The 13,176-nt window shown below is 45.8% G+C and overlaps 1 protein-coding gene across 2 annotated transcripts in view; it reads right to left on the minus strand.

Moving 5' to 3' along the window:
* Positions 1 to 10,809: 10,809 nt before the first annotated feature.
* The window catches only part of LOC113407556 (E3 ubiquitin-protein ligase COP1), a 204,436-nt gene continuing 202,069 nt past the window's right edge, over positions 10,810 to 13,176 (minus strand). For both annotated transcript variants that reach the window (XM_026656196.2, XM_026656197.2), the window contains exon 20: positions 10,810 to 10,857. In XM_026656196.2, the coding sequence (XP_026511981.1) occupies positions 10,840 to 10,857 (18 nt within the window). In that variant the 3' untranslated portion in view covers positions 10,810 to 10,839. The remainder of the gene's footprint in view (positions 10,858 to 13,176) is intronic.

The raw sequence follows: 13,176 nt of genomic DNA on the forward strand, positions 1-13,176 counted from the left end.
GTACTGGGCGTATAGCTGATGGAATGTTTGGATAATGCACAGTCCACTTTTTCTTCTTTGACACACCTTTCCCAACTGGAGGCACCATGCAGAAGTAACAATTGCTGGTATGATCTGTTGGCTCTCTCCAAATCATTGGCACTGCAAAAGGCATAGATTTCCTTTTCCTGTTCAACCACTGGCAAAGATTTGTTGCACAAGTGTTGCAGCATATGTGTGGGGCCCACCTCTTGTCCTGATCTCCAATTTGCAGCCAAAATAAAGGTGATAGGCTTTCTTAACCATAGTGGTTATACTGCGCTTTTGTGATGCAAAAGTCACTTCACCACAAACATAGCAGAAGTTATCTGCACTGTTCACACAAGTACGAGGCATCTCTGCTCACTTTGGCTAAACAGAAATGTGTCCCTTTGCAAAATCAAACACTGACAAATAAGAGCACGACACTATGATTTCTAGAGCTGATATAGGGCAATTTGTTCAGCAGAGTGATGTAAGCTTTGTTATGATTGCATCATCCATGACTTCTAGGAATAACATGATGCAATTCATATCATGTATGACGCAATACCAGCTTCAGATTGCATCATTCATTGTTTTGCCTAAAAAGCAAGTACTGTCCAAACCCAGTCATAGATTTATTCATAGATCCAGTCAAAGATGTATTTTAGTCATTTCTGGTTTAAATTGAGATCCCTTCCCTTTATAACTCACTTATCCTCCGCCATTCCCAAGTCAAGGGTCGTATATACTGACCCAATAGCATATCTTGAAAACTAGAGCCAATCAACAATTTTAAGCATCATTTTCGTTCTCAGTGACCCAGAATTAGTAAAGTTTGACTACATTTATTTCAGAAGCATTTTGGCTGTAGAGCAGTGCTATTAGCCAACATGGTCAGGGATGCAACCCCATGCTCTGGGTGTCCCTAAACCTATAACTGCCAGAAGCTGGGAGTGTATAATGGGATGGATCACTCGATAAACGCTCTGTTCTGTTCGTTCCCTTTGAAGCATCTGGCATTGGCCACTGTGAGAAGACAGGATACTGGGCTAGATGGACCATTGGTCTGACCCAGTGTGGCCATTTTTATTTTCTTAATTTCATGAAAACAGCTGTTCTTGAGGAATTTTTGTCTCGGGCTAAAATATGGCAAGAACGTCTCTTCATGGGAGATACCAATTCTATCCAAACCAGGGAAACAGGAGCCTTCTGGTTTGGGATCTGACCTGGAACCAAACCACAGCAGCTAGTTCAGACCTAGGAATTCAAAGCTGAGCTGCACCAACCCCGCTCCTCCCCATTCTGGGAATCTGTCAGGGTTCAGATGTGATGTTTTTATTTTGGCCCAGCTCCAGCTTTGCCCTAGGAAGAAACGATGTCCCTTCAGATGAAAACACTGAGCTAGGCCGCCACAGGGCAGGGTTCGATTCCCATAGGCAAGTCCCTTTGTCCCTCAGGGTCTCGGTTTCCCACCTGTACAATGAGGATGGCATACTTCCTTTCCCTACTAGCTTTCTGTCTAGCTGTTTATAGCGTAAGCTCTTTGGGGCAGGGACCAGCTCTCAATCCATGTGCATCTCCCAGCACAATGTGGCCCAAATCTCAGTGCTCTAGGCACTACTGGAATAGAAATAAAACAACAGTGCTACCTCATCACTCTCTTGCCTGTGCCCGGCCTTGCAGCCATCCCAAAAATAACATGACCAATGGGTGAGGAGGTTGGGAACCAGGTGTGAGGGGGAAGGGAGGCTGTTACCCTTTGCTCCCTGATTTCTGGGCTTGTTCCCATAAGAACGATAATCATAAAAATAACCAACTCTTACATGGTACTTTTCCTCAGTAGATCTCAAAGCACTTTACAAAAGTCAGTATCTTTATCCCCATTTTACAGATGGGGAAACTGAGGCACAGGGAGGGGCCGCGACTTGTCCAAAGGTCACCCAGCAGGCCAATGGCATCTACTATTCTGTGAACTGCAGCGAGCCCTCTCCTCCCTTCCTCTAGAGCCCCGAGGCTTTTTACAGGCAAGCGAGTTGAGGATGGAGCACAGGAGTTGCCATCGGCTAACAGCCAGAGGGCGAGAGCCCAATCAACTACAGCTTCCTCTCAAGCACGCCCACAGCCACCTGCCGCAAGGTTATTTTCTTCCTCCTTAAAGACCCACATTGTTTGTTGGGGATTTTGACACTTCGAATTAGATGCTGTAATCAAGATAAAGCAGTTATTTAAAGAAGGCCCCTGTGGACAATTGCAGTCTCCCACACCTGCGCTCACTGGCAATCTCTCTGCAGCTGGGGGTTCCTGGGAGCTGTCATTTTCCTTTTTTTTTAAATACACACCTTCGCTTCAACTTGTCAGCTGCACCCGCCTGGCTCATCCATTTTTAATATATTGTTTCCCTGTGCCGCAGTCTCCAGGGGCCCCTCTGTACACACTGCACTTATTCCCCTCTCCAGGAGCCTCTTCTCTTTGGTGGCTTTCCAGGGCACTCCTGAGACATGTGACAAAGGGCACTGAGGGAGTGGCAAGCCATGGGGTTAAGGGATTAAAATCAGAAGCCATGGCTCAGTGGCCTAACCCAGTAGCCATGCATCCCAGAATCACGTCAAAGGTCACAAATGGGGCGAGTTTGGCAGGCTGCACCTGACCTCGGTGGTTGGATCACGGCACACATGGTTCAGGAGAAGTCCACACGGGGATAGCAGGGCAGGCATGAGGGGCATGGGCAGCGCATTAGAGGCCCAGGACAGGAACAAGCCGGGGGCTGTGGGTTTGTACTGAGGGGCAGTTGAAGCAGCGGGTCTGAGTAGGGTGACCAGACAGCAAGTGTGAAAAATCAGGATGGGAGTGTGTGTGTGTGTGTGTGTGTGGGGGGGGGTGTAATAGGAGCCTATATAAGAAAAAGACCCAAAAATCGGGACTGTCCCTATAAAATAGGGACATCTGGTCACCCTAGGCCTGAGTCTGGCTCAGCAGCCAGGGCTGTAGTTCAATGCTGAGCTGCGTATTGACCCACAAGTGCAGTGGCAAACAGCAGCAGGGGGTGCAAACCAGACGGGAAGAGTTTGAACAACTGGGGCCAGGCCCGTGCTAGACGTGCAGAGTGCAACAGGCCCTGCGGGAGGTGCATCAGAAGATGGGGGAGGTGCGTGGCAAGGGCCCAATGACTGGAACTGGAGGGGATATGGCAGGGCATGAGTAAGATCCAGTGTCAGCACTGTCCGGAGGCAGCTCGCACAGGGGCCTTCTCGTTTGTGCCTCACTCTGGTCACAGCAGGGCTCAGACTTGTTAGATCACCAGAATTAGTTAGTCCAGTTATTTGTGGGTGAATGCATCTGCCTGTGAGAGAACAGGGAAAGGGCAGCAGGTGAAAGACCCTCAGGGATGTGCTACTTGCTTTAATACATACACTGAGAACAGGCTGCAATATGGGCACCAGCGCAGGGTGAGACACCGGGGGGTACATCTACACAGCATGATTCGCCCAGGCTCCGAGGCAGGCCCCCTTCTGCCCACACATGAATCAGTCGGACTCAGGTTAGCAAGGACTCAGGACCTCGACCGGGAAGAGGGCTGGGGGGTCCAAGCCTGGTCATTTTGCAGCGTGGATGAAGCGCGAGCTGCAGACCCGCATCAGGTGGTCTGCGTAGAGCGGTACTGACGCATTCGCATGGCTGAGTGACCCGGGTGCAGCGATTGTAAGCCCAGGTTTATAACTCAGCACAGACACTCAAGCACCGGCTAGGACACGCCGAGTAAGACATAGCCCAGGTCACGCTGGAACACGGTTCCATGGGCTGAGAGGTAGATTAGAGGGTAAGATTAGGAAAGGGGCAGGGAAAATAGCTCCTCTGGGGAGGTGGAGAAAGCAGGAGCAGCGCGCGGATCTGTTAACAGATTTGGCTGCAGCACATTCAGTGGTGGTGGAAATCCCAGCGTCCCAGGCTGATGGGTTAAAACAGGGCTAGGCCAACGCTGCTGGGCAACTAGGTCCCTCCTCAGCCACACTGAGCCGGTTTAAGATCCAGAGGAACTAGCCGAACCAGAGAAAGCAGGTTTCAGTCAGACTCAGCAGACATGTGCTGGCCCTGGTACTGGGGGGCTGTTGCTCTGGGATAAGGAGAAGCCCCGGGAGCACAGCTCTGCTGAGAGAACAGGAATCTCAGGCTTCCCAGAATGGGGTTAGGGCTGCTACTTTTGCAGTGGCAGATTGCCAGGAGCAGTTAACCAGCCAGGCTCTCGCCCGCAGCCCTGTAAAGGAGGCACAGCTGTAAAGAGCAAGCATCTTCCCAGAGTGGGTAGCACTTATTAACCCCTGCAGGGCAGAAGGCTATTCACAAGACCATGGAACAGACTGATTATTTTAAAGCATCCCTCAGAAGGAACATGGACCATTAGATCACTCAGTCAGGAAAGTATCTGTTGGGTTTATAGGAAAGAGTCCCAGAAGCAAAATGGGAACCCTTAACACTTGCACAAAACTAGCTTCATTCTGTCTCCATCAACACCTGGATTGCTTTCCTTCCAACGCCCAAGTAGTCTGGCCTTCTCCCGGGCTAGGATGGAGAGCAGTGGAGAAGACAAGCAGGGCGTGGAGATGTAATGCAGCGGAGGTTGTACAAGCAAGCAGGCACTTGCTAGCTCGCACTGTTGGGTTAATATTAGCAGTCACATGCCATTATTCCTGCATTCTAAGGATGGCCTTTCTATTTTTATAAAATCTCTACATTATTTTCCTTTTGAGGACTGACGTGACTGCTGGCTCCCCAGCCCTTTTCCTGCCATCATGTACTAGCGGATTAATTCAGTCTCCCTTTAAAAGTTGAAATGTGAGGTTGGAGGGTGCAGAAGAACCCAAAGGATCCCAAGAGGATCCAAGAAAGAGGAGTGGGTTAGAGATGCTCACAGCATGTCCCATATTCCACTGAAGTTACCCAGGTTTTAAGTGCTGGAATCAAATTCAAGCCCGACTTTGAGAAATCAAACTAGTGGAGCACCATAAATGGTTAATCACCTCCCTAAAAGAAACTGCAGGGCAGGAACAATTGTGAGCCTTTTAAAAGGGGGATTAAAAAAAACAAACCATGTTCAGCTGAAACTATTGTTTGAATCTGAGATTCTAAATTCTCCATCCTCACAAACCTGGGAAGAAAAAAAAATATAAACCGAGACATTCTACTTGTCACCAAAAATTGTCATAACAGTGATTAGAAGACTCTGGGCTTATGGCTACCAGAAGAGAAGCACAACCTTGGGGACTAACACAGTCACAAAACATCTTGTGTCCCTCAGTGGTCCAGGGAGGAAATTGTTTGTCTATGATTTTGATAAACTATTTCCCCCCATACCTCCACTGATCAGACTATGGGAGGAGAGGAGTTGGTGCATGCCCCTGGCCTGGCTGAGTTTTTAAACAACTAGCTACTAAAGTAGTTCTTGCCAATAGAGGGTGTTAAAACAAACTACAAGCAGGAGGAAGGGCTGCTGGGTAAAGCAGATCGGTCCCTATGCTGAGTGTGCACATGGACACCAGATGCTACATGGGTGGCAATGGTCTGATGAGTGGAATTCATGAAATAAAATATTCCATGGTCTGATGAGGATTTTGGAAAAGCTTGAATGTAACTGGTCTTCAGCCTATACCTCTTCCCTCGAAACCTTTTAAAGGTGACCAGCAAGGGATAAGTCTTTGGGCTTGCAACTTTTTTTTTTTATGATGCATAAGAAAAGGCCTCAAGGTCCCCCCGACTCCCCAAGTTTTTCCCCTGAATGACTTACGTCGGAAATTCAGGTCCTGGGGAGGCTGGGAAAATGATTGTGGTGAACTAGAGATACAGCAACATCACAAGGGCTAAACAAGTGAAAGCTGAGCAATAAAGCAGGGAAGGGATGTTTAGTCTGTTTAAAACTCTTGGTTCTGGCCTAACCTATTTCACTCCAATGCTTAATTAACATTTTGAACAAAGCTTTTGTTGTAGATTCAACACCTTCGCCCCTTCAATTAAGGTGTTAAGAACTCATCATAAGTGCCCTTATATTCTGAACAGGTCTTCAGCAAAGCCAAGGAAGAGAAGACCATATTCCTGATATGTCTAAGGTAAAACCAAACTGGAAAATAAAAATGTAAAATATAAAGGAAATAAAGGATTCAATGTACTGTAGAAAACACACAGAGAGACCCAAACAGTCATCCCTCACATTTCTGTAATAATGTTCCATCCTGAAGGACAACAAAAGCACTTTCTAGACTATTATAGAAATCATTTACTCCCCACTGAAACCCAGTCAGTGTCGCAGTGGAACACACCTGTCACTCCGTTCCAGCAACACCAAACAAGCCTTTAAGAAAAAAATTCTTCACTTGAAACTGCAGGGGGAATTAAGGTAGGCAGAACATAATTACCCAAGTTGGCAATCAGCCAGGACATCAGCGTTAATACCTCTATGTGCATGTGTAGATACTCACAGTGCTCAGTAGAAGCGGTCAAAACAACAAAATTATTTCTCAAGCCACACAGAGTACATTGAATACATTGCCCTCTGGTCATTGGAGATCCTGGTGGGCATTTGTTAGTACTGTGAAAGGAGATGAGGCTGCAGGGGAGGAGGAAGAGAAGAGCGCTTGTATGCACAGAAATGTGATGGAAGAGTAAGAGTATTTCCTTTCTGATAATTCGCTGCAGTCTTTATGGACCTTCCATAGTTCAATAAAATTACTCTAAACAAACATGGATCTTGCACGTTGTGGCAAAACACCAGCATTAACATCTGGTCCACGCTCATGGTCTAAGAGCCTTGACATATCGTCACCAATTGACATTTCCCCTTGACCATCACTTCACATTCCCTCTAGCAACGAACTTCTTTCAGCTCAGAAGCATCCTTCTTCTGACTAGTAAACGAATGTTCCCATATTCCATAAAGGAGGCTGGCTCGCTGCACAGGGTTTGGAAGTTTTTGCTCGTTATGAGAGAGAATTTACTAACACACCATCTATGGGGATGCACATTAGTTTATAGTCGAAGTAATTCACTGGGCTGCTCAAAACTATTGCTTTTTCAAAAAAGGGGACTACGAAGCACACAGATTACCAGGTGTAACAATAAATCGCTAGATTGCATTCACAGCATTTCATTGGAGTTTGGTAGCCTTTTGCATTTGAACTTTTCAACACTTTATGATGGGGTAGTCCACAGCCTAGTTTGGAATGTCTGTGGGTAAACATATACACCACTGTTGTCAATATGCTGGAAGATATGTGTGAAGATATACACACACAGAGTACATCCTTTGTATGCACTAGTGATACATGTATACATAGCGTACCTGTTTGCTAGGACAGACAGCCTTCAGGCATTTCTGTCTCCAAGCCATAACTTCCCAACAGGATTTCATGACACACTGGTTATATGCCTGAGCCCTGTCTATACTAGCAGTTGCACACTGCTAGACAAAGTTATCAGAGGGTGTGCCTGCACTAGACAATGTGCACACTGCGGCTAAAAGGCATGTTGTGTGGCGGCTGTCCCAGCATCTCAGGTGTGCCTAGACATTTACAGATTCAATCCTGACAAGGATAATCTCTCTTCTGTATAGCACCATGCACAAGGGTCCCAACTGGGACACTTAGGTGCTACCATGATATAAACATTTACATCTACTACTAGGCCTCATAACACCAAGCAAGGCTACAGAACTCGGAGAAGGAAGGGGCTTTAGAAACAGATTGCAATACCACAGATACAAAAGAACTTTAGCCAAATGCTGCTAACAAAGCTTATAGTAAATAATTATATGACATATATACACAGAAGGGTTATCTGGAGGAAAGAAAATTAAAGGGATTAAAGCAGAGAACATCTTCTAAAAGCAACAGCATCACTCCATTCATGAGTTGCTGTGCTTCTAATTAGAGCCAGATACTGAATTTGCATTTATCTTGATTTAAATAGAATGGAAACTTAAAAACAAGGAACTTAAAGTTAAACTGTTTTCCATTTAATTTGCAAAATAGCCTCGGAGCATACATGGTATGTATTTTGCTTCTCATTTTAAGATCTCAGCCTCGCCAGACCAATTTTCAATTAAAAAACCCAACAACAGATTTTCAATGTGTGGGAGGGGAAAGGGAAGTGTAATGTCACCTATCAAGAATGGCTGCTTGGGCACAGAGCTGAGTGAAGTACAACCAAGTTTTGGTCTATGCTGATCCTATGTCCCCTGCTGTCCAAACGCAGGGAAGGGGTTTTACGTCTTCAAAATAACAGATTGTTACGCACTGCTGATGGCAACCTCTTTAAACAAAATCGGCAGGTGCCAAAAAGCTATTTTGTGAAAACACCCCCATCAAAACGGAGCTTGGGGAAAATCCACTTGCAAAATGATAGAGGTTTCCTAGTTTTTGAACCTAAGAGCAAAGGCCGCCACACCAACCACCAAATCAGACATCAAGGAAATCCTTTTGCTAAATATAAGGCATTACAGTTGACAATTATGCAAAGCCACCTGGGATAAGATACTGAATTGGGGAAATCAATGAAAAAATAGATAGAGCTGAGTCTGGGAGAAACATCTGGAAGTAGTCGCTCATCTGCAAAATAATTTTTTTTTTTTTAAAAAAGCAGCAAAATGAAAATCAAGAGTTGCTGCTTTCCTGGGCATTTCACACATACCAACCCTGTGACAGAAGAAATGCCCACAGCCAGGGGTGCCATTTGAACTTCCTTCTGCCATGCTGATTCCCATGGCTCATATGGCTGAGACCTGAAGATGGCACCTTAGAGTGGGGCAGTTGCTGTCATGCTCCCTCTTGCTTCTGATTGGTCCTTCCCCGGCTGAACATTTCCCATCCCTCCCTGCTCACCCTCCCCTGAAGCCAGTGAAGAAAACAAAGCACTTGAGAAACCACATCCAAATTGCATTTGGAGTCGAGGACCCTCATCTCCTCCTCCCTGCCAGATGCAATCCTAAGGACGACGATAGTAATTTTGTTCATCTACAGCATCTTCCCAGTTGGGATTCTCAATGCACTTTATAAGCAAATTAGCACTAGTACACCTCACGATTCCTGTCAGTTACGGCTAGCACATCTCACCCTCACCAATGGATAATATTGGCATGCGGAGAAGTTAAGTGACTCACCAAATGTCACTCGGGACACCTATGGCAATCAGCATTAGACTTCACAATGCTCGACTCCCAGTCCTTTGCTTTAACCTCAAGCCCACCTTTACTCTCTCTCTCCTCTGTCCCTAGAACAGGGGTCACAAGGATCTCACACCTCATCCTTCCAGGAAGCTCCAACCAAGCCATTAATCTTTGGATGAGCTAGGATGCCTTTCACAGCCAGGCAACTCTAGTTCCCAATGGGATGTGAGGGAATGCAAGACTCTCCCTTCTACCAAGTGAAGCCCAGCACCCATGTGGTACTCCCAGACTGAAAGGGAGAAGCTGAATGTGGGACCAAAGTGAATTCAAGTGAGATGTTTGTAAATAAAACATTTCCATCTGGTGTCACTACGCACAGAGCAATTCTTCAGGCAGATGAGAGTGGAAACAGATAAAACGTTATACCGTCTAATTCAACTTTAAACTTACACTGGGGTAGTGGTACTGGCAGCTCTGTATTATTGTCGTGCATGATAATGTGATCTATCTTCTTGAACCCTCACAAAGTAACAACTTAACACTCAGCATCACGGTTTATTCCGCCCCTCCATATGTACAATTAAGTGTATGCCTGGTTAGTAAAAATAAAGCTCCTGTATCACGGCTTTGAAACACATTACAATCAATTAAATTCCCCCCTTATTACAACATTCAAAATGCTTGGCTTCCCCACGATATGAACTGGGGACAAACAACAGGTCATGTGGCAGAGTGGATGACACAGCAGGGCACTGGTAACAGGATCTGGAGTCTTTCACCTCTAGCTGAATGATTCAAATCCAGCCCCACTCAGCAGTGCAGGAAGTCATTAGCTAACGGCAGTTTGGTGCCCTATGAGAAATAGTTTAGTGGAGTCAGTCCAGTTCGCAGTCAACAGATGTCCACGTCACAGTTGGTACCCTTGTTGTGTTGGCAAGCTGCAGAGGCGCTAAGGATTTTGTGGGCACGGAGACAGAATGACCCCATCCTTACAAGCAGTCCCTCCAGGTCAGGGTTGAGGCATACTGGCAGGGGGAGGGGGAAGCTGCCACTTTCCTGTTGTATCTGGAGGACTTCAGTCTCCAGAACTGTCAACCCGGCAATTTTCATGAACACTGAATGCATCTAAAAAACCAAAACACAACTAAACCACATACATCTTATGCTCTCAAAGCAAACTGCTTCGATGTCCAGGTAAGGCCCAGAGATATTTTTTTTTTCCCTTGAGGGGATGGAGGAAAAGCCCAGGTAAGGTAACCCAGAAGTGTGTGATTCCATAGTACAGCCCTTCTGTGGTCCTGTTAGCTCCCTTCCCAAGTAAATCTGTTCCCATATGCAACAAGAGAGAATCTTCCAGCTTCACCTTGTGGCTCAATCATCTTTATTATTCCTTTCTGTTATTTGTTTTTATTTAAAAGAATTTGTTTCCCTATCATAAAAATTAGACAACCATACAAGCAGCAGCAAAGTCCGTGGAGTTAACCTTGATGGCAGACAGTTCACTGGTGTTCCCTGTGTTTCAAAAGGTCCTATAGAGTCCGTAAATGGGAAAAAAAAAAAAAACCAAACATGATGGCTGTGGAGAGGAATATCAAGGTGGTTTCAGTTTCTTGCCCCACTGAGGATCCCAAATGAAAGCTGTAGCATGTCAGCAGGATCAAGTACCTCACGCCTTGAGAGAAAACACTTCATACCAGCTCCAGTACCTGGTTAAAAAATGGGAGCAAACAAGCGATTAGAACAGGGGTTTACTGTGTTCATTATCTCCTACATCACTAGGAGGTGAGCTGACCCTTTCTCTGCCTCCCTTACTCTCTGTTCACCAGCATACAGTAGTGTCTTGCATGGCCTTGTAAGCCATTTTAAAAAACGAAAGGCATGCATTATGTTTTGATATATCACGACATGATGCAAGACTGTCCAATCACCTCTTATCTTCTTTGCTCCTAATGAGCACTTTCAATCTGGCATCTTCCTGGTGCACTGATGAAGACAGCAGACCCTTCTGTTCAGAGGTGCATGAACTAACTCTTCCAAGCTCTGACAGCACTATGATCTGGGGCCCTGGAAGGCAGGACTTCCCCCAGCAGGATACAATTTGCACACTCTTCAGAGCTGCTTGGGTACTCATCTGCTGAGCAACCAATGGAGTTCCTATTAATTCTTCCTAAACCTGGTCCCATCCCACTGACCACCACTTAAAAAAGGCAACACCAGAATTCTAATATCTGTCACTGTTTACACATTTCCTCTTCACATCTTCATTAATTAACAAGCTAGGTGTATGTGCAAAATCTCCTCTTTACAACCAATTTTTCCCTGCTACTCGATTCATTTAAGGATATCATAAGCCTCCGTGCGTGTCACCAATTTCACTAACAGGGAAGTGACTGAAGTAATGGACAACAAATTGCAACCATACTAAATGAATCGCCAAGGAGCAAAAGGCAGCAGGTGCAACATACTACTGTAGCAGGGGTACCAGGAAGCTAATGCAGAATACTCGAACAGTTAAAAATGCCCTGCAAAGAAAAAAAACAACAACAACCACACACATCACTGTGGCCTTTTGGGGTGGGGGCCTTCTTTCTGATTAATAAGAATGAACTGAGAGGTGAAATTTTCCCTATTCTGTTCCCCCGTTTTTTGTTTTTAACATAAAAATATCAGGACTATTAAGTCCAGTCAGGTTTTGCCAGAGAACTAGAGTGGTCACTGAAGGTCACAGTGACTTGGTTGCACAGAAGGGAAAAGAAACCAGGTCTCTCGAGGGGTGGAAACCTCTGGGTAAGTTTGAAAATGGATTGTGAAACACTAATCAACAATTACAAGAAAAAGGCTAGAGCTTGACTACAAAGCCATTTAGGCACCAAGCCTCTAGGGCTAAGGGGATTACGTCACAATGGAGGCCAACGTTGCCGATCACGCTCTGGGGCCAGTCTGTGTGGCATGCCCTATGATGTGTAGTTCTGACAATCAGAAAGTGGAAAGTGTGCAAGTTCTGAGGTTCATGGAACAACAAGGTCGACAAGCAAAGAGTGTCAGCATCACCATTTGGTGATAAAGTTCCAGGGACAGATTCATTTACAGAGTGCTTGTGAAGAGAGAGGTCCTGAAGACAGGAGACCAAATCACAGCTATCAACCTAGTGTCCTGTTTACTATCTTGCTGGAGACTGAGCTCAAATTTTGACATTTTAAGAAATCTGACTTCAAATTCAAATTGAAAAGGTAAGTTTGCAGTTCTAATTAACAGTCATGCCACACACAGTCCCTGTGGGAAAGGGAAGGAGATCTCTGAGCGAGCTTAAGGATTGTTGAACACTAGCCTCTTCATGCAAGAGGCAGCCAGTCAAGTTTTACAAGCTGTTGTCTGTAGGCACAGATTCCTGCACTAGGAATGAAAATAAGGTGAGTGGAGCATGTGCTTGTTTGGAACATCAATTCTTATTGCTGAGAGTTTGGATTTCAGCATGATTCATTACGGCACCCTAACTCTGTGGTAGTAGCCAGAGGACTGCAGGGGTTTCAAACTTCATTGCACCACAACGCCCTTCTGACAACAAAATTACCACATGACCCTGGGAGTGGGGTGGAGCCTGAGTCTGCCGCCTCAGGTGGGGGATGAGGGGACCGCAGCCTGAGCCCTGCGTGGTGGTGGAGCTTGGGCTTCAGCTCTCGGTCCCAGCAAGTCTAATGCTGGCCCTGGCAACCCTATTAAAATGGCGTCGCAATCCACAGCTTGAGAACCGCTGGGCTAACACCAAGGAGTTAAGATAAAGCCTCCTCAATTTGTGGCTCATAGCCACAGAGATTAGCATGCAAACATGAATGCATATGCAGGTGCGTGTGTGTGAGCGGCACAGCATTAAATTAAAGTCTTGCACTTCAAAAGTAAAGCCACAGTCACTTTTGGATTGATGACAAAACTCTAATGGCTTTTGTGGCAAATGAAACATGGAGCCTATTTGTTAGTACAGGAACACACACCATATGTGAAAACAGAACAGCATTACATGGCTAATC

Source organism: Terrapene carolina, unplaced genomic scaffold, assembly GCF_002925995.2.
Source record: "Terrapene carolina triunguis isolate 2854851 unplaced genomic scaffold, T_m_triunguis-2.0 Scaffold212, whole genome shotgun sequence".
Taxonomy (NCBI): Eukaryota; Metazoa; Chordata; order Testudines; family Emydidae; genus Terrapene; species Terrapene triunguis.